The sequence below is a fragment of the Entelurus aequoreus genome, linkage group LG06, assembly GCF_033978785.1.
Source record: "Entelurus aequoreus isolate RoL-2023_Sb linkage group LG06, RoL_Eaeq_v1.1, whole genome shotgun sequence".
Classification (NCBI taxonomy): domain Eukaryota; kingdom Metazoa; phylum Chordata; class Actinopteri; order Syngnathiformes; family Syngnathidae; genus Entelurus; species Entelurus aequoreus.
Genome location: NC_084736.1, coordinates 76,655,192 through 76,677,103, shown reverse-complemented (window position 1 = coordinate 76,677,103; position 21,912 = coordinate 76,655,192). Strand labels below are relative to the sequence as shown.

Genomic DNA, 21,912 nt, shown 5'->3' with positions numbered 1-21,912 from the left:
CCAGTCTAGTACCCGCACTCTTTTACTATGAAGCCACGCTGTTGTAACACAGCATTGTCTTGCTGAAATAAGCAGGGGCGTCCATGATAACGTTGCTTGGATGGCAACATATGTTTCTCCAAAACCTGTATGTACCTTTCAGCATTAATGGCGCCTTCACAGATGTGTAAGTTACCCATGTCTTGGGCACTAATACACCCCCATACCATCACACATGCTGGCTTTTCAACTTTGCGCCTATAACAATCCGGATGGTTCTTTTCCTCTTTGGTCCGGAGGACACAACGTCCACAGTTTCCAAAAACAATTTGAAATGTGGACTCGTCAGACCACAGAACACTTTTCCACTTTGCATCAGTCCAGCTAAGATGAGCTTGAGCCCAGCGAAGCCAGCGGCATTTTTGGGTGTTGTTGATAAATGGCTTTCACTTTGTGTAGTAGTTTTAACTTGCACTTACAGATGTAGCGACCAACTGTAGTTACTGACAGTGGTTTTCTGAAGTGTTCCTGAGCCCATGTGGTGATATCCTTTACACACTGATGTCGCTTTTTGATGCAGTACAGCCTGAGGGATTGAAGGTCACAGACATTCGATGTTGGTTTTCAGCCTTGCTGCTTACGTGCAGTGATTTCTCCAGATTCTCTGAACCTTTTGATGATATTGCGGACCGTAGATGGTGAAATCCCTAAATTCTTCGCAATCGCTCGTTGAGAAATGTTGTTCTTAAACTGTTCGACAATTTGCTCACGCATTTGTTGACAAAGTGGTGACCCTCGCTCCGTCCTTGTTTGTGAATGACTGAGCATTTCATGGAAGCTGCTTTTATACCCAATCATGGCACCCACCTGTTCCCAATGAGCCTTTTCCAAATAAGTGTTTGATGAGCATTCCTCAACTTTCTCAGTCCTTTTTGCCACTTGTGCCAGCTTTTTTGAAACATGTTGCTGGCATCAAATTCCAAATGAGCTAATATTTGCAAAAAATAACATACGTTTTCCAGTTCGAATGTTAAGTATCTTGTCTTTGCAGTCTATTCAATTGAATATAAGTTGAAAAGGATTTGCAAATCATTGTATTCTGTTTTTATTTACCATTTACACAACGTGCCAACTTCACTGGTTTTGGGTTTTGTAAATGAGGCATATGGCAATTTCTTTAATATTTTCCAGATGCTCTTTTGAGAAAATTGTCCATAGAAACAAGTAAGAAGCAAAAGAAGAACAGTCAACCATATATAACAAAAAATGTTTGCAATAAAAAATACATCATATAAAACAAAGATCTATAGAAGCAGAATATAAGTACAAAATATATATATAGAAACAAGCTAACCAGTATATTATCAACATGTAGGAAAAAATATTACAGTCATTTATTAGACAGGAACAAAAATAACATGAGATATATTATATATGTATATAGCATCATCAAAAATGGTGCTAAGAAGGATTATGAAGACAGGAAGTGAGATATGTGTCAATATAATTGCAAGTAAATGGAAAAGGGGTAGGATTAAATAAGCAACTCCTTTTTGAACACGTAAAGAGAAATGTAAATATGTAAACTACATGTTCGAAATAGATTTAAACCAAACCAGGTGATTCTTTGACCATTACTAATATGTGTATCATAGTTTGAGAATCCCAGGTTAATTTCATAATAGAGATGTCCGATAATAATGGCCTGCCGATATTATCGGCCGATAAATGTTTTAAAATGTAATATCGGAAATTATCGGTATCGTTTTTTAAATTTTTTTATTAAAACAACATAAAAAACACAAGATACACTTACAATTAGTGCACCAACCCAAAAAACCTCCCTCCCCCATTTACACTAATTCACACAAAAGGGTTGTTTCTTTCTGTTGTTAATATTCTGGTTCCTACATTATATATCAATATATATCAATACAGTCTGCAAGGGATACAGTCCGTAAGCACACATGATTGTGCGTGCTGCTGGTCCACTAATAGTACTAACCTTTAACAGTTAATTTTACTCATTTTCATTCATTACTAGTTTCTATGTAACTGTTTTTATATTGTTTTACTTTTTTTTTATTCAAAAAAATGTTTTTAATTTATTTATCTTGTTTTATTTTATTAATTTTTTAAAAAAGGACCTTATCTTCACCATACCTGGTTGTCCAAATTAGACATAATAATGTGTTAATTCCACGACTGTATATATCGGTATTGGTTGATATCGGTAATTAAGAGTTGGACAATATCGGATATCGGCAACAAAAAGCCATTATCGGACATCCCTATTTCATAATAAATGCAAATAATTCCCTGACAACATTGTAACTAAATGGAACAATCTACCAACAGAGCAATTGCCTACTTACTACAAATAATGGCCATAGGCTTTATATTTGGTTAAATAAAGTAGATTATGTGACGTTATGAGCTAAGTAACAATAGAACTCCATTACCCAGCATGCCACAGCAGTGAAGAGCATGCGCGTTAGCCCCTAAATCCAAATCTAAATGTTGTTATGATCACGCTGTGGAGTAAACTTTCGAACTCAACCAACACGCTTCGTCTACATCTTTTGCGATTAGACAGACAACACAGATTAAAAAAAATACAATTTTAAATATGCTTTTATTTTTGGCAACGCAAAGCGCAAACCCCCGCCCCCTTGTTCCCTCGCCGGCCACCGTAAGCTACGTCAGACGTAAATAAACAGACTAAGGTTGGTTGATAGCCCAGCAGCTAGCAGACACTTGGAGCTAACATGGCGTTTACTCTCTACTCGCTCATTCAAGCCGCAATTTTGTGCGTGAATGCCGTGGCGGTGTTACACGAAGAAAGGTTTTTGAGTAAAAGTAAGTCTTTCATTCCAAATGTTGACAGCTTGCTAGTTGCTATGTTAGCCAAATCTCCATAAAGAGTACTTAAAGGGTGGATTAAAATATACTCACATACACACAGTTTGTTCATACATACACACATACACAAATACAGTACGTACCTACACACTCAAAATTCGTACATCCACACGCATATTCACTGTACAAACATACATATACACATACATGTACATATACATTCACTGTACAAACATACATATACATATACATTCACTGTACAAACATACATGTACATGTACATTCACTGTACAAACATACATATACACATACATGTACATATACATTACTGTACAAACATACATATACACATACATGTACATATACATTCACTGTACAAACATACATATACACATATATGTACATATACATTCACTGTACAAACATACATATACACATACATGTAAATATACATTCACTGTACAAACATACATATACACATCCTGTACATACACATTCACTGTACAAACATACATATACACATACATGTACATATACATTACTGTACAAACATACATATACACATACATGTACATATACATTCACTGTATAAACATACATATATACATATATGTACATATACATTCACTGTACAAACATACATATACACATACATGTACATATACATTACTGTACAAACATACATATACACATACATGTACATATACATTCACTGTACAAACATACATATATACATATATGTACATATACATTCACTGTACAAACATACATATACACATACATGTACATATACATTCACTGTACAAACATACATATATACATATATGTACATATACATTCACTGTACAAACATACATATACACATACATGTACATATACATTACTGTACAAACATACATATACACATACATGTACATATACATTCACTGTACAAACATACATATATACATATATGTACATATACATTCACTGTACAAACATACATATACACATACATGTACATATACATTCACTGTACAAACATACATATACACATACTGTACATATACATTCACTGTACAAACATACATATACACATACATGTACATATACATTACTGTACAAACATACATATACACATACATGTACATATACATTCACTGTAACAAACATACATATACACATATATGTACATATACATTCACTGTACAAACATACATATACACATACATGTACATATACATTACTGTACAAACATACATATACACATACATGTACATATACAAGTACATTTACATACATACATACACTCATGCATATAATCACGTTTCATCAAACATATATTAACGTTGTCGCCCTCTGGTAAACTGGGTAACACATGGCACACTGACAAAGTTAACCTATTGTTACTATAACAATCTACAAGGTTAATATAGTTGGCTTCTCTTTCTTCCCCTCCATTTATCTGTTTTCTTGTTTATTTCAAGTTATCATTACACATACGGTATGTATTGTTGCATTTGAACAACTGTATTGTTGATAATAGAGGTAATTATTCCTATTGTTCATTATCAATAGTGATATTTCTATTGGTATTTGTATTGCTCCATTTTAGTGCAATAATGCTCATTGTCATTTCTGTATTATTATTTATTTCACTAACTGCTTCTTTGCTATCACTTTTACCATCATATTTGTACATATCCTATTTGCTGATGTTGTTCTGTTGTTGTTGTCTCTCTGTCAATGTCCCACAATTTCCCCCTCTGTCTTCCTTTTCTTTCTCTTTCTATCCCCTCCTGCTCCGGCCCGGCTGCACCAAATGATAATATAAATACATTTAATAAAGTCAAATAAGGCAACAAGAGAAGTATCCCACACTTCTCTTTTGTAAAGTAAATGTGTACAGCCGATACGGGCATCTATATCAACAATATGATTTGGCCTGAGAAGCTGGACAGGACAAAAAAAAAAAAAGGGTGGATTAAATCACCCACTGCAGTATAATCAACCAAGTAAATATGTCTGATAACTTAAGCGTAAGCATAAGCGTGATAGGAAGAATTACAAGAGTGTTACTTTTGATGTCTACATGTAGTTGGCTGGGGAGTGGACCAGGGTGTGGGAGGATTTGGTGATGAACCCGGCGTTAAAGTGCAGATGATGAACCTGATTCGCTCCGTGAGGACCGTAATGAGAGGTGAGCTCCATCCCCCATTTTAAAAAAATATCATACAGAATAATCAATCACCCCAAACATTTGTACCGTCGACTCTTTTGCAGTACCTTAATCGCAGTGAATGCGGTCTGCATGGTTTTGTTGCTGCTCTTTGGATGAGAAAACAAGTCGGAAAAGCAGCACAGACCACTCAGGAAGCAGCTGACATGTAGAATGTTGCCCCCCAAAAATATCACGTAATAAGCCTTTTTTTTTATTGTGACGCCCTACTTTGTCGTGCTTTTCACCAAGACATGTATCACAGTCCGTTTGGGTGTTCAAATGTAAATTAATTGTGGAAATAGTTGTTTCCTGTATAAATAGAGTAGTAAAGAGTTGATTGAAACTGGTCTGTTTTCTTTTCGCTGCGTCTCATTTGTCCCGTTGCACTTGCCTGTACTTAAACGAGGGGAGGCCGTACTGCACATTTTGGTGTCGATTCGATACAAACCACGTTAAACCCAGATTCCGATCCAACAAAGGTCTTAACTCATTCTCCTTCTATGCCACATCAATATGGAATGCACTCCCAACAGGTGTAAAAGAAAGGACATCTCTATCCTCCTTCAAAACCGCACTAAAAGAACACCTCCAGGCAGCTACAACCCTAGACTAACACCCTCCCCCCCACCACATCCCACCTCCCCGGATTGTAAATAATCAAATGTACCGTATTTTTCGGAGTATAAGTCGCTCCGGAGTATAAGTCGCACCGGCCGAAAATGCATAATAAAGAAGGAAAAAGTCAAATTTTGGGGGGAAATTTTTTTGATAAAACCCAACACCAAGAATAGACATTTGAAAGGCAATTTAAAATAAATAAAGAATAGTGAACAACAGGCTGAATAAGTGTACGTTATATGAGGCATAAATAAGCAACTGAGAACGTGCCTGGTATGTTAACGTAACATATTATGGTAAGAGTCATTCAAATAACTATAACATATAGAACATGCTATACGTTTACCAAACAATCTGTCACTCCTAATCGCTAAATCCCATGAAATCTTATACGTCTAGTCTCTTACGTGAATGAGCTAAATAATATTATTGGATATTTTACGCTAATGTGTTAATAATTTCACACATAAGTCGCTCCTGAGTATAAGTCGGCACCCCCCGGCCAAACTATGAAAAAACTGCGACTTACAGTCCAAAAAAATGCGGTACTTAAAAATATCCAAACAGTTCATCAATGTTTTATATACACACTGTAAGTATATATGTAATGTATTCATAATAACATGTAATATTTACATATTTTACTCATTTTAAGCATATGGCGGCGCTGATTTTCATAGATGCATGCCCACAAACATAATAAAACATTACTCTAGCTGTAAGTGTAGCTTGTGATTTTTATGTTGATTTAATAATATTTTTAAAAAAGCATGTATACCTTAAGTTTGTAAAAAATATATATTATTAATATTGACAGAGATATTTGTGTAAAAAAATAATTTTAAAAATAACTATAAATATTAGGGATGTCCGATAATGGCTTTTTGCCGATATCCGATATTCCGATATTGTCCAACTCTTTAATTACTGATACCGATATCAACCGATACCGATATCAACCGATATATGCAGTCGTGGAATCAACACATTATTATGCCTAATTTGGACAACCATGTATGGTGAAGATAAGGTACTTTAAAAAAAAATAAAATAAATAAGATAACTAAATTAAAAACCTTTTCTTGAATAAAAAAGAAAGTAAAACAATATAAAAACAGTTACATAGAAACTAGTAATTAATGAAAATGAGTAAAATTAACTGTTAAAGGTTAGTACTATTAGTGGACCAGCAGCACGCACAATCATGTGTGCTTACAGACTGTATCCCTTGCAGACTTTATTGATATATATTGATATATAATGTAGGAACCAGAATATTGATAACAGAAAGAAATGGGGGGAGGGAGGTTTTTTGGGTTGGTGCACTAATTGTAAGTGTATCTTGTGTTTTTTATGTTGATTTAATTAAAAAAACAAACAAAAAAACCCGATACAGATAATAAAAAAACAGATACCGATAATTTCCGATATTACATTTTAACGCATTTATCGGCCGATAATATCGACAGGCTGATATTATCGGACATCCCTAATAAATATTGACGTTATCGTGATGTCATCGATCCAATAGTGACGCAATCCTTGATATCCTTATAGTCGACAGTTGTATTGGTTCAGACCATTAACTTCCGGGAGTAGTTGGTACACAAGTGGCACCAAAATGAGACATTTGTATACTTCTATGATCGCGTCTGTGTCTGTTTGCGCTCTTTACGTCGTGTACGTACAAATCCACCGTTCTCATAAACTACTGAAAACAAAGACGCTCAGCTGCGAGAAACTTCCGAGTGTCGTGTATCTTTTTCTGAGATATGTGAGCCGCGCACTTACTCGGAGAAAAGGCTGCTTGGACGACAAGAAGGAATGCAAGCAAGAAGTGTTTTATACTGTCAAGAACTGCAGGTGAGCACGATCTACTTCCGCCCGTAACGGAAATGGACGTGTGAGCTAATTGTCTCCGTGTTTCAGGCTGGACGTGCTGCTTTTGAGGAGGTTCTGCCAGGCCACAAGATATGGTTGGGACTACCCAGACAGTCAATACAGAGACATCCCTCTCTGTTTCCCCGTCTTTATGTGCCATAAACTGATCATTATGGCCATTACTGATGACAACTTCCTGTTGAGCCCAGTTGGTATGTTTTTTTTAAATTTATTACGTTGAAGAGGTTTATTTAGCCTACTGATAAGTAGACGCAGCATGGAGCGCTACTGCCTACTGGCGCTGACGAGACGCGGGGCCGCCATCTTGGAGTGGTGATCCGCGCCACTCAGTGCAATTCATTTGGCAGGAGCAATGAACTGTCAGCGCATTTAATTCATCTTACCTCACTGAATACCACTGATTTTCACGCGCTTTTTTTTTGTCATACGTGTAGCTATGATAAAGGACACATGTTTTGGCGTGTTTTATTATTCATAGTTTGCTTAACAGTAATAGAATATTCTTATATGCTATAAGTGACCAGACGTCCGAGATCAAAACTGATTGATTGATTGATTGAGACTTTTATTAGTAGGTTGCACAGTGAAGTACATATTCCGTACAATTGACCACTAAATGGTAACACCCGAATAAGTTTTTCAACTTGTTTAAGTCGGGGTCCACTTAAATTGATTCATGATACAGATATATACTATCATCATAATACAGTCATCACACAAGATAATCACATTGAATTATTGACATTATTTACAATCAGGGGTGTGGAGGGAGGGGCGGGGGTAGGATATGGACAGCAAGTAGTGGACATAGAGAGAGAGAGAGAGAGAGAGAGAGAGAGAGAGAGAGTGGGAATATAATCCCAGTGAAGGGGGGGAAAAAGGTCAGCTATTTTTAAACTGAAGAAACAATATGATTAGGTTATATATACATGCGTATATAAATGATAATATGCGTATATCCTACATAAACAATGTATGAATACATTAGATATCTATATATTTTAGGGACCTATAGACTGTATCTCTGTTGCTGCAGCAGCAGAGAGTTTATTCTGTCTTGACACTTTGTATTGATATTTTGTATTACATTCTTCCCTTAAATGATAATGTTTACATAATATTATATTATAATTATATTATATTATGTTATAATTAGAGATGTTCGATAATGTCGGCCTGCCGATATTATCGGCCGATAAATGCTTTGAAATGTAATATCGGGAATTATTGGTATCGTTTTTTTATTATCGGTATCGGTTTATTTTTTTTATTTTTATTTTTTAAATTATTAAATCAACATAAAAAACACAAGATACACTTACAATTAGTGCACCAACCCAAAACATATCCCTCCCCCATTCACACTCATTCACACAAAAGGGTTGTTTCTTTCTGTTATTAATATTCTGGTTCCTACATTATATATCAATATATATCAATACAGTCTGCAAGGGATACAGTCCGTAAGCACACATGATTGTGCGTGCTGCTGGTCCACTAATAGTACTAACCTTTAACAGTTAATTTGACTCATTTTCATTTATTACTAGTTTCTATGTAACTGTTTTTATATTGTTTTACTTTCTTTTTATTCAAGAAAATGTTTTTAATTTATTTATCTTATTTTATAAATTTTTAAAAAAAGGACCTTATCTTCACCATACCTGGTTGTCCAAATTAGGCATAATAATGTGTTAATTCCCGACTGTATATATATCGGTTGATATCGGTATCGGTAATTAAAGAGTTGGACAATATCGGATATCGGCAAAAAGCCATTATCGGACATCCCTAGGTATAAGTGAGCAGACGTCCGAGATCAAAACTGAGAATATAATCCCAGAGAAGGGGGAAAAAAAGGTCAACTATTTTTAAATTGAAGAAACAATAGGATTAGGTTATATATACATGTGTATATCCTACATAAACAATGTATGAATACATTAGATATCTGTATATCTTAGGGACCTATAGACTGTATCTCCGTTGCTGCAGCAGCAGAGAGTTTATTCTGTCTTGACACTTTGTATTGATATTTTGTATTACATTCTTCCCTTAAATGATAATGTTTGCATAATATTATACTATAATTATCCATCCATTTTCTACCGCTTGTCCCTTTCGGGATCGCGGGGGGGTGTTGGAGCATATCTCAGCTGCATTCGGTAATGTTTATGGAATATGATTAATCAAGTCTCAGTTCATAGCCGGGCGAACACATAGCCTAGTACAGGGGTGTCAAACGCACGGCCCGAGGGCCGGATCAGGCCCGCGAACAGATTTTATCCGGCCCGCGGGATGAGTTTGCTAAGTATAAATAGTTACCGGAAATTTTTGAATGGAAGAAACAGCTGTTCGAAGTGTGTCCACTAGATGTCGCACTTCTTTGTATCTTTGTAGATGATGCTACATATGTACAAAATAAACCACACGATGTTAGTCGAGGAAAATGATCAAACTACATAAATAACATCCTGTAATTTGATTCTGATATGATTTTTTTGTCTTGATAGATTGAAAATTAACACCAATGAGTTGACTGATGAACATTATCACATAACTTATTCAGAAAGTCTAAATAACGACAAATAAAGATCGAATTGTCATGATCTGTGGTCTGGATCATGTTTTTGTTATTTTCTGTTAGTTTTAAGAGTTCCTGTTTTTTGTGCACCCTTGTTTGTTTTAGTTTCCATGACGACTTATGATTTTCACCTGCCTCTTGCGTTCGGGACACACCTGTCTCTAATCAAGAGACAATTATTTAAGCCTGTCTTTGCCTGATAGTCGTCCTGGCGCCATTGCTTGTGTCATGCGATTGCTTGTTCCATGCTTAGTTCATGCTGCTCGTTTTCATGTCTTATGCCAAGTAAGTTTTGTTTGTTCCTGCCACAGTTAGTGAGTTTTTGCCCTGTCCATAGTCCATGCTAAGTGTTAGCTTTTGTTTCCTGCGCTAAGTTGTGCCTTCACCTTTTTGTTTGTACCTATTTGAGAGTCAAGATTAAATCATGTTCCTACCTTCAAGTCCAGTCCGGAATAGTCTTTTTGCATCCTGGGAGAACAAACCTCGCAGTAAGCTGCGAAAACCCTCCCGCTATGACAAGAATACTTTTAACCGCAACATCTAAGCGTTAAAGAAAAAACCCAAACAACATTATGATTTGTACAATTTCAGAATGTTTTTGTTCTATTTTTAAACAAAGAAAACAATCTGAAGTCGTCTTTATTTATAAGTTATTGTGCCATGATTTTACCAGTCCGGCCCACTTGGGAGTGGATTTTTCTCCATGTGGCCCCCGATCTAAAATGAGTTTGACACCCCCGGCCTAGTAGTTCAACAATAATCGCCAAAATTACCCCATTCCAGGTGTCAGGTCAGTGTGGCAGGGCTTTTTCCTGTTTATCCCATGTTTTGGACAAGCGGTAGAAAATGGATGGATGGATGGATAGATTTCACGAAGGTGGGCTACACAAAATTGGGTTGGAAAGCTAGACTAAATTTAGACTTGTATAATACTGTTTAGCCACTGTCCATCTGATTATCTAGTTAGCTAACAGTGAAGAGTATTGCACTGCAAATGGCACAACAACAAAAATAGCAATGAAAATAACACTATTGATAATGAATAATAATAATAATGATTACCTCTATTATCAACAATGCAAGTGTTTGAAGTAGTCACTGTGATTATCTCAGTAACCCTTATGTCACTCAAAAGTGCAGATTCTAACCATTGGGATCATTTCTATAGTTTGGAAACATCCAGCGGGCTGGATCGAAATGTTTATGTCTGTTGCAGCTATAGTGCTCCATAATCTCCCCTTTTGCTGCTTTGTAAGACCTGTGTCACATGACTGCAAACGTGACACCTCATTGGCTGGTTCTGAGACAGGGTCGATTGCTTCTCTTCTCTCAATTACTGGACGTTAGATTTGAGTTTTAAAGCAATGGATAGTTCTGCAAATCTGCACTGCATTTTTTCACACTGAATTTTAAAACACTGTAATTCAAGAAACGTCATTTTTAAACACACAGTTTTCTTTTCAATGAAATTGTCATCATAATTTGATTTAAAAAAAATACAGTTCACAAAATTCAATCCATAAAGTTGCATAAAAAGTTTTTGTAATAGACACAAATTAACCACCATAAAAGAAACTCAATCTTAGTATAATTAAGTCTAAATTGTACCCTAGTTGAAGAAAGTCATAAGGGTTAATACTTTTTTGTACTTTAAGTAAACGTTTGCTGCATTTTTGGCCATCATTTTTTTTGTGTTACTCCATTATACATGACTTTTCCTAAGAGTGTTTTTTTTCTTGTTAAATTTAAAAATGTCAATGTCTAATTCTTTCACACTGGCAATTATTATTATTCTATTTTTGGCCAAAGTAAGACAAAGAAAACAATCTGAAGTTGTTTTTATTTTTTAGTTTTAATGCCATGATTTTAATAGTTCGGCCCGTGTGTGCACAGATTTTCCTCCATGCGGCCCCTGAGCTAAAATGAGTTTGACACCCTTGATTAGAGTGTTTGAATTAAATAAAACACACAAACAAAAACAAAAACTAATAACAAATATAATCTCATGAAATCATTACTTCAGAATAATTACATCTAAACCCTAAACACTGAAGTAAATACTAAATACTACAAAGTAAATAGCTCCAACACATACAGTATCATAATAAAACAGTCATCATAAAATAGACAAAATAAAAGAGAATGTGGTATGAGATGTTTTTGAAGTTGTAATATGAAAAAACTAAAAAAAAAACTAAAATAATGCTATTTGGTAACAGTAGAAGAGAAAGTCAAACACAAATACAAATAGACGGAATAGAAATTGAAAGAGTAAACGAAACCAAATTTCTAGGTATAATGATTGATGATAAATTGAACTGGAAATCTCACGTAAAAAATATACAACATAAAGTTGCAAGAAACACGTCAATAATGAATAAAGCAAAACATGTTCTAGACCAAAAATCCCTTCATATTCTCTACTGCTCACTAGTGTTACCATATCTGAGCTACTGTGTAGAAATATGGGGAAATAATTACAAAAGTACACTTCATTCATTAACGGTGTTACAAAAAAGATCAGTTAGAATAATACATAATGTTGGATATAGAGAACATACAAACCCTTTATTTATTGAATCAAAAATACTGAAATTCCACGACATAGTGAATTTGCAAACAGCTAAAATTATGCACAAAGCAAACTATAACCTGCTACCCAAGAATATACAACAATTCTTCTCAAAAAAAGAGGAGAAATATAATCTTAGAGAAAAACGTAATTTAAAACATTTGTTTGCACGTACAACACTTAAGACCTTCAGTATATCAATATGTGGAATTAAATTATGGAATGGATTAAGCAAAGCAATCAAACAATGTACTAATATGATACACTTCAAGAAACTCTTCAAACTTAAAGTGTTTACAAAGTACAATGAAGAAGAACCATGACAAACATTCTCAATTTATTTCATCCATCCATTCATTCATTCTTAAAGTAATCTTACTTATCTCATCATATGAAATATGACTTACTTCACCAATTATTATTATTAAATGCTTACTATTATTTATTTATTTATTTTTATTGTAATTACTTATGGAGTTTATTGTGAAAAAATTGTGAACAGGAAGTGAACAAAAAGTTTTGCAACTGTTATGTAAAGAAAAGGGGTAGGATTAAATAAGCTCTGCTTCTTCCTACTCCTTTTCGAACATGTTGAAAAGAAACTGGAAATTGTGATGTATCATGTTGTATGCTTGCATGTTCCAAATAAACTCAAACTCAAACTCAATATGAGAAATTAAATCCTATAACACAAAGCTGGGATGTAGGCTGTTTTTCTTTGAAAGATGTAAAACCTCTTGTCATGTTGGTTTATAAAATGCGAAATACATCAAATTGTGATTTTTCAGTATGCTTTAGTGCCTGATGTTGATACAAACATGTGACTTTGTTCATCATCCACCACATCACACTATGTTCTCCCCCTTCAGGTCTGCGTTGTGTGCGTCAGAGCATCAGAACCCAGCAAGCAGTGGATGAGCTGAAAAAAGGTCCTTTCATGCTCCAAGTTGGAGTCCTGCTGTACAGACTCGTTGATGCGGGCGTGGAAGTGGACGTCTGTCTGTCGGCTTTTTCACGACACGACAGTCTTGTGTGGGAGAGCGTCGTCACGCTGCTGTCTCAAACCAAGGTGCCACAGGCCGTCAAAGGTGGAGACGAGAAGGAAAATGAGGGTGAGCATGAATGTTCTTTATTAAAAGGTTGCTGACAAGATAGTGGAATGAAATAAAATAGACTTGAATAGTGGGAAACACTCAAGGCCCTTTCTAAATGTTGTACTTTCCATTTTGACAGAAAAAAATACATGTTCTGCATGCAATTTTATATATTTTAAATATTATCTAATATTTCAAGAAATATTAAATTATATATTCAACATTTTTTTGTTGTTAAAATCATTATTTTTAATGCTTTTCATTTATATTTTTATTTTCATTAGGGCTTTCAATGTTAACGCATGTGATTACTAAACAGTTGTTATCGTGTTATAATAAATGGAAAAATATTAATCACAGTGTTTGTTTAGACCGGCATCACACGCCAGAGTGATGATATCCAATCCAATCCACTTTATTTATATAGCACATTTAAACAACAAAAATGTTTCCAAAGTGCTGCACAACAATATTAAAAACATTATTCAAATATTATCCTTAGCTCCACCAATGACTGAATGAAAACAAAAAATAAATAAATATAAAAACAATCAATTAATCAATCAATGTTTATTTATATAGCCCTAAATCACAAGTGTCTCAAAGGGCTGCACAAGCCACAACGACATCCTCGGTTCAGAGCCCACATAAAGGCAAGGAAAAACTCACAACCCAGTGGGATGTCAATGTGAATGACTATGAGAAACCTTGGAGAGGACCACAGATGGGACCCTCTAGGGGAGACCGGATGCAATGGACGTCGAGTGGGTCTAGCATAATATTGTGAAAGTCCAGTCCATAGTGGATCTAACATGATAGTGAGAGTCCAGTCCATAGTGGATCTAACATGATAGTGAGAGTCCAGTCCATAGTGGATCTAACATGATAGTGAGAGTCCAGTCCATAGTGGATCTAACATGATAGTGAGAGTCCAGTCCATAGTGGATCTAACATGATAGTGAGAGTCCAGTCCATAGTGGATCTAACATAATAGTGAGAGTCCAGTCCATAGTGGATCTAACATAATAGTGAGAGTCCAGTCCATAGTGGATCTAACATAATAGTGAGAGTCCAGTCCATAGTGGATCTAACATAATAGTGAGAGTCCAGTCCATAGTGGATCTAACATAATAGTGTGAAAGTCCAGTCCATAGTGGATCTAACATAATAGTGTGATAGTCCAGTCCATAGTGGATCTAACATAATAGTGAGAGTCCAGTCCATAGTGGATCTAACATAATAGTGAGAGTCCAGTCCATAGTGGATCTAACATAATAGTGTGAAAGTCCAGTCCATAGTGGATCTAACATAATAGTGTGATAGTCCAGTCCATAGTGGATCTAACATAATAGTGAGAGTCCAGTCCATAGTGGATCTAACATAATAGTGAGAGTCCAGTCCATACAATTAAAAAAAAAAACAATATATGAAAATATATTGTTTATTATATATATATATAATATAACAGAACTTTATTGTAGAAAGTTCTGTAGAACAGTGACACTATATCAAATAAGTGGATATTTTTTTATCCTTTTGCCTTTACTTTTTGCCGCGTTTGTTGCATCTCTATTGCACTTGCTCAATTTTAAAAGTTGTCGTTCTGCAGAATATTGATATCACATCGAGGTCTCAGGCTTGTCGCTGCCCCACCCACTGTGACCCCGTCCCTCGTCTGCATGAAGCAGCGCTTCCTATTGTTACTGTAGTGTTTAGTTCAGGGGTCACCAACCTTTTTGAAACCAAGAGCTACTTCTTGGGTACTGATTAATGCGAAGGGCTACCAGTTTGATACACACTTAAATAAATTGCCAGAAATAGCCAATTTGCTCAATTTACCTTTAACTCTATGTTATTATTAATAATTAATGATATTTACACTTAATTGAACGGTTTAAAAGAGGAGAAAACACGAAAAAAAATGACAATTAAATTTTGAAACATAGTTTATCTTCAATTTCGACTCCTTAAAATTCAAAATTCAACCGAAAAAAAGAAGAGAAATACTAGCTAATTCGAATCTTTTTGAAAAAATTTAAAAAAGAATTTATGGAACATCATTAGTAATTTTTCCTGATTAAGATTCATTTTCTAATTTTGATGACATGTTTTAAATAGGTTAAAATCCAATCTGCACTTTGTTAGAATATATAACAAATTGGACCAAGCTATATTTCTAACAAATCATTATTTCTTCTAGATTTTCCAGAACAAAAATTTTAAAAGAAATTCAAAATACTTTGAAATAAGATTTAAATTTGATTCTACAGATTTTATGGATTTGCCAGAATAATTTTTTTGAATTTTAATCATAATAAGTTTGAAGAAATATTTCACAAATATTCTTCGTCGAAAAAACAGAAGCTAAATTGAAGAATTAAATTAAAATGTATTTATTATTCTTTACAATAACTTTACAATAAAAAAAAAATACTTGAACATTGATTTAAATTGTCAGGAAAGAAGAGGAAGGAATTTAAAAGGTAAAAAGGCATATGTGTTTAAAAATCCTAAAATAATTTTTAAGGTTGTATTTTTTCTCTAAAATTGTCTTTCTGAAAGTTATAAGAAGCAAAGTAAAAAAAAAAAAAAAGAATTTATTTAAACAAGTGAAGACCAAGTCTTTAAAATATTTTCTTGGATTTTCAAATTCTATTTGAGTTTTGTCCCTCTTAGAATTAAAAATGTAGAGCAAAGCGAGACCAGCTTGCTAGTAAATAAATAGAATTTAAAAAATAGAGGCAGCTCACTGGTAAGTGCTGCTATTTGAGCTATTATTAGAACAGGCCAGCGGGCTACTCATCTGGTTCTTGCGGGCTACTCATCTGGTCCTTACGGGCTACCTGGTGCCCGCGGGCACCGCGTTGGTTACCCCTGGTTTAGTTCATCTATTAATGACCAAACTTTGTTTTCGCTAATCAGTGTGCAACATTAGGCAGCAATAAAAGCAGCTGCACACACGGATTACCCGATTGCTTCTTAGTTTTGCTTATGTCGACAACCGCTTATTTTGACACCAGTTATCCAGCCTGGCTATGTGCATTTTGTCTAGTGAACGATGTAAGACAACTAAAGACTGATTTGATCGTTCTTTTGTGTGTCGTCGTGTTGGAAGGTGAAAGTCATGAAGTCGTGCCCGCAGATGCAAAGCAAGTGGATCTCAGAGTCCCGCTGAGCACAGGCCCGCCGTGTCCGTGGTCCTTCTTTGACTGTTGGGTCGTCTGTCTGCCAGCTGCCCTCTTTGGCTTAAATCTGCGTCCCGTTTCGAGTCTGTGGATGTTGTCTGTCTGCCTGGCGGAAGTAGAGAAGCACAATGGTGACTCTTCTTCAGAACTCGAATGTCATTTTATCCCGTCAAAAATAACGACGGTGTTTGTAAACACTCACGTGCATGTTTACTTCGCCAGGGGTTGGAGACGTCACATCTCCAGTCGACGTCGTGGTCCAGTGGAAGGACCCTTTGCTGGCTATGAGCAAAGTGAAACTTTTGTTTTGGAAGTGTCCTACGCAAGACCTCGCCTTTCAAGTGCGGCAACACAGCGGTCGCAGCAAGTGTCACTTAATGGGAAAGATATCAAGGACTTAACAAGAATGAGGTATGTTAACAATTATCATATGGCCAAATATCGCAAGTAACAAACTAGAACGTTTGCCCGGAATCAATACCCAAACAAAGAACCACATGGTGTGGTGACTTAGTCTGTCAGGTTCAAACACTGATGACATCTATTAAACAAGACAAGAAGCAAGGAATTAAACAGAGACAGCATTCAATTTGGCTCAATGAGGAGAAAGGCGTAGACCTGTACCCTTTACAGTGTCCCACCACGCTCTGACGAAAGATTGTACGCCGCCTCTTTTATTTGGACTTTCCCTGATTACATGGCAACAGCTGTTTCTAAAGGAAGGGGGTCGTAAACAGCCGTCGCCTTTGGTTACAAAACAGTTCAAAGAAAAGGTGCCTGCAGGGGGGTCAGGTCCTGCTTCCTCTCCGCTTTGTAGATCTCAGGTCAAGACAAAATCTTCCTGTGGATTACAATAAACAAGACAAGAAGCAAGGAATCAAACAGAGACAGAATTAAATTTGGCTCAGTGAGGAGAAACGCGTACATCTGTACCCTTGTAAGGTGTTCCACGCTCCTGACGAAAGATTGTACGCCGCCTCTTTTATTTGGACTTTCCCTGATTACATGGCAACAGCTGTTTCTAAAGGAAAGGGGGTCGTAAACAGCCGTCGCCTTTGGTTACAAAACAGTTCAAAGAAAAGGTGCCTGGAGGGGGGTCAGGTCCTGCTTCCTCTCCGCTTTGTGGATCTCAGGTCAAGACAAAATCTTCCTGTGGATTACAATAAACAAGACAAGAAGCAAGGAATCAAACAGAGACAGAATTAAATTTGGCTCAGTGAGGAGAAACGCCTACATCTGTACCCTTGTACGGTGTTCCACGCTCCTGACGAAAGATTGTACGCCGCCTCTTTTATTTGGACTTTCCCTGATTACATGGCAACAGCTGTTTCTAAAGGAAGGGGGTCGTAAACAGCCGTCGCCTTTGGTTACAAAACAGTTCAAAGAAAAGGTGCCTGCAGGGGGGTCAGGTCCTGCTTCCTCTCCGCTTTGTAGATCTCAGGTCAAGACAAAATCTTCCTGTGGATTACAATAAACAAGACAAGAAGCAAGGAATCAAACAGAGACAGAATTAAATTTGGCTCAGTGAGGAGAAACGCGTAAATCTGTACCCTTGTACGGTGTTCCACGCTCCTGACGAAAGATTGTACGCCTCCTCTTTTATTTGGACTTTCCCTGATTACATGGCAACAGCTGTTTCTAAGGGAGGAGGGTCGTAAACAGCCGTCGCCTTTGGTTACAAAACAGTTCAAAGAAAAGGTGCCTGGAGGGGTGGGTCAGGTCCTGCTTCCTCTCCGCTTTGTAGATCTCAGGTCAAGACAAAATCTTCCTGTGGATTACAATAAACAAGACAAGAAGCAAGGAATCAAACAGAGACAGAATTAAATTTGGCTCAGTGAGGAGAAACGCGTACATCTGTACCCTTGTACGGTGTTCCACGCTCCTGACGAAAGATTGTACGCCTCCTCTTTTATTTGGACTTTCCCTGATTACATGGCAACAGCTGTTTCTAAAGGAAGGGGGTTGTAAACAGCCGTCGCCTATGGTGAAAAAACAGTTAAAAGAAAAGGTGCCTGGAGGGGGGTCAGGTCCTGCTTCCTCTCCGCTTTGTAGATCTCAGGTCAAGACAAAATCTTCCTGTGGATTACAATAAACAAGACAAGAAGCAAGGAATCAAACAGAGACAGAATTAAATTTGGCTCAGTGAGGAGAAACGCGTACATCTGTACCCTTGTACGGTGTTCCACGCTCCTGACGAAAGATTGTACGCCTCCTCTTTTATTTGGACTTTCCCTGATTACATGGCAACAGCTGTTTCTAAAGGAAAGGGGGTTGTAAACAGCCGTCGCCTATGGTTAAAAAACAGTTAAAAGAAAAGGTGCCTGGAGGGGGGTCAGGTCCTGCTTCCTCTCCGCTTTGTAGATCTCAGGTCAAGACAAAATCTTCCTGTGGATTACAATAAACAAGACAAGAAGCAAGGAATCAAACAGAGACAGAATTCAATTTGGCTCAGTGAGGAGAAACGCGTACATCTGTACCCTTGTACGGTGTTCCACGCTCCTGACGAAAGATTGTAGGCCTCCTCTTTTATTTGGACTTTCCCTGATTACATGGCAACAGCTGTTTCTAAAGGAAGGGGGTCGTAAACAGCCGTCGCCTTTGGTTACAAAACAGTTCAAAGAAAAGGTGCCTGCAGGGGGGTCAGGTCCTGCTTCCTCTCCGCTTTGTAGATCTCAGGTCAAGACAAAATCTTCCTGTGGATTACAATAAACAAGACAAGAAGCAAGGAATCAAACAGAGACAGAATTAAATTTGGCTCAGTGAGGAGAAACGCGTACATCTGTACCCTTGTACGGTGTTCCACGCTCCTGACGAAAGATTGTACGCCTCCTCTTTTATTTGGACTTTCCCTGATTACATGGCAACAGCTGTTTCTAAGGGAGGAGGGTCGTAAACAGCCGTCGCCTTTGGTTACAAAACAGTTCAAAGAAAAGGTGCCTGGAGGGGTGGGTCAGGTCCTGCTTGCTCTCCGCTTTGTAGATCTCAGGTCAAGACAAAATCTTCCTGTGGATTACAATACATCAAAGAAACCGACACCGTCATGTCGCTTCCCATCCTACACAGTGGAGTTTCACAAGCTCTTTGATTGGTAAGATCAAAGACAGCTTTTGTATTTTGAATGGAACATTTAATGTTTTGCTGTTGTTTACTGGCGTCATCTTGCAGCCTACACGTATCTCTTATGTGTGACTGCCATCTACCGGTCACACTTATCATTACACCATGAACCAAATAAAATTGCTTTGAGGTTGGTAAGCACGACCATAATTATTCAGTACATTAGGTGCACCAGGTTATAAGGCGCACTGTCGATTTTTAAGAAAATGAAAGGTTATAGTCTGAAAAATACGGTATATGTATTTTACATTGTTTTCTGCATGTAAAACTCCATCCATCCATCTATTTTCTTCCGCTCATACAAGGTCGGGTCGTGGGGGCAGCAGCCTAAGCAGAGGAGCCCACACTTGGTTTGGGTTCTCCAAGTTAGAAATGCCTAATTTTTTGACTTGACCTCCTCCAGGAACTGCAGTCCTGTATAATGACACTTGCTTGTAATAAAGCAACTTTTGGTTCAGTACAGCGTCTCTGGCATCTCTTTTGATCCAGCCGCGCAGCCGTGTTGCCCTTCTGCCCAGGAGAGGGCAGCAAGACCAGGAATACACATCAGAAGAAGGCAAGATTGTTTCATAAATATCTCCACCATGGTTTGATTTCACTTTTGCAGATCACAAATACACAAAAACAGGTACCAACAGGTAAGAAAAGTTGGTTTTGCATGATAGGACCACTTTGAAGCAGAGAAAAAAACACTGGAATATATTTCATGGGTTCCCTCCGGGTATTCCGGCTTCCTCCCACCTCCAAAGACATGCACCTGGGGATAGGCTCCTCCCACCGCCAAAGACATGCACCTGGGGATAGGCTCCTCCCACCGCCAAAGACATGCACCTGGGGATAGGTTGATTGGCAACACTAAATTGGCCCTAGTGTGTGAATGTGAGTGTGAATGTTGGCGACTTCTCCAGGGTGTACCCCGCCTACCGGCCGAGTGCAGCTGGGATACGATAGGAGAGGGACAAGCGGTAGAAAATGAATGGATGGATTTATGAATTAATATGTTTTAATTAAAAAAATTCTAGTTTGTTTAGATTCTTTACATTTAGACTTAGACTTCCTTTTTATTGTCATTCAAATTTGAACTTTACAGTACTGATAAGAACAACATTTTGTTGCATTAGCTCATGGTCCATCCATCCATCCATCCATCTTCTTCCGCTTATCCGAGGTCGGGTCGCGGGGGCAGCAGCCTAAACTGGGAAGCCCAGACTTCCCTCTCCCCAGCCACTTCATCCAGGTCTTCCCGGGCGTTCCCAGGCCAGCCGGGAGACATAGTCTTCCCAACGTGTCCTGGGTCTTCCCCGTGGCCTCCTACCGGTCGGACGTGCCCGAAACACCTCCCTAGGGAGGCGTTCGGGTGGCATTCTGACCAGATGCCCGAACCACCTCATCTGGCTCCTCTCCATGTGGAGGAGCAGTGGCTTTACTTTGAGCTCCTCCCGGATGGCAGAGCTTCTCACCCTATCTCTAAGGGAGAGTCCCGCCACCCGGCGGAGGAAACTCATTTCGGCCGCTTGTACCCGTGATCTTGTCCTTTCGGTCATGACCCAAAGCTCATGACCATAGGTGAGGATGGGAACGTAGATCGACCGGTAAATTGAGAACTTTGCCTTCCGGCTCAGCTCCTTCTTCACCACAACGGATCGATACAGCGTTCGCATTACTGAAGACGCCACACCGATCCGCCTGTGCCGTTGATTAAGAGTGGAGCTTGGTTGGACTGGTGCCTCCTGAAGTCGACGATGATCTCCTTGGTCTTGTCGACGTTCAGGACCAGGTTGTTGGTTCTGCACCAGTCA

The 21,912-nt window shown here is 37.6% G+C and overlaps 2 protein-coding genes across 3 annotated transcripts in view; both read left to right on the top strand.

Moving 5' to 3' along the window:
- Positions 1-2,578: 2,578 nt before the first annotated feature.
- On the top strand, positions 2,579-5,404 carry LOC133651667 (immediate early response 3-interacting protein 1-like). Its single transcript, XM_062049679.1, has 2 exons — positions 2,579-2,838; positions 4,919-5,404. The coding sequence occupies exons 1-2, from the start codon at positions 2,748-2,750 to the stop codon at positions 5,041-5,043; spliced, it is 216 nt and encodes a 71-aa protein (XP_061905663.1). The 5' UTR covers positions 2,579-2,747; the 3' UTR covers positions 5,044-5,404.
- Positions 5,405-7,001: 1,597 nt separating this feature from the next.
- Positions 7,002-21,912, top strand: part of si:ch211-12e13.1 (uncharacterized) — a 20,707-nt gene continuing 5,796 nt past the window's right edge. Inside the window, exons 1-5 of one of the 2 annotated variants that reach the window (XM_062051570.1) lie at positions 7,002-7,522; positions 7,589-7,752; positions 13,587-13,829; positions 16,927-17,127; positions 17,219-17,407. In XM_062051570.1, coding sequence (XP_061907554.1) covers positions 7,281-7,522; positions 7,589-7,752; positions 13,587-13,829; positions 16,927-17,127; positions 17,219-17,397 — 1,029 coding nt within the window. In that variant the 5' untranslated portion in view covers positions 7,002-7,280 and the 3' untranslated portion in view covers positions 17,398-17,407. Of the gene's footprint in view, positions 7,523-7,588; positions 7,753-13,586; positions 13,830-16,926; positions 17,128-17,218; positions 20,561-21,912 lie in introns of those variants that run through there. The other variant, XM_062051568.1, reaches the window with a different exon arrangement.

What these genes read in the sequence shown, in the direction of transcription:
- LOC133651667 (XM_062049679.1), top strand. Translation starts at nt 2,748, where the DNA reads ATGGCGTTTACTCTCTACTCGCTCATTCAAGCCGCAATTTTGTGCGTG. An exon ending in AGAAAGGTTTTTGAGTAAAA is followed by an intron (nt 2,839 to 4,918) that starts GTAAGTCTTTCA and finishes GTCTACATGTAG; the next exon opens with TTGGCTGGGGAGTGGACCAG.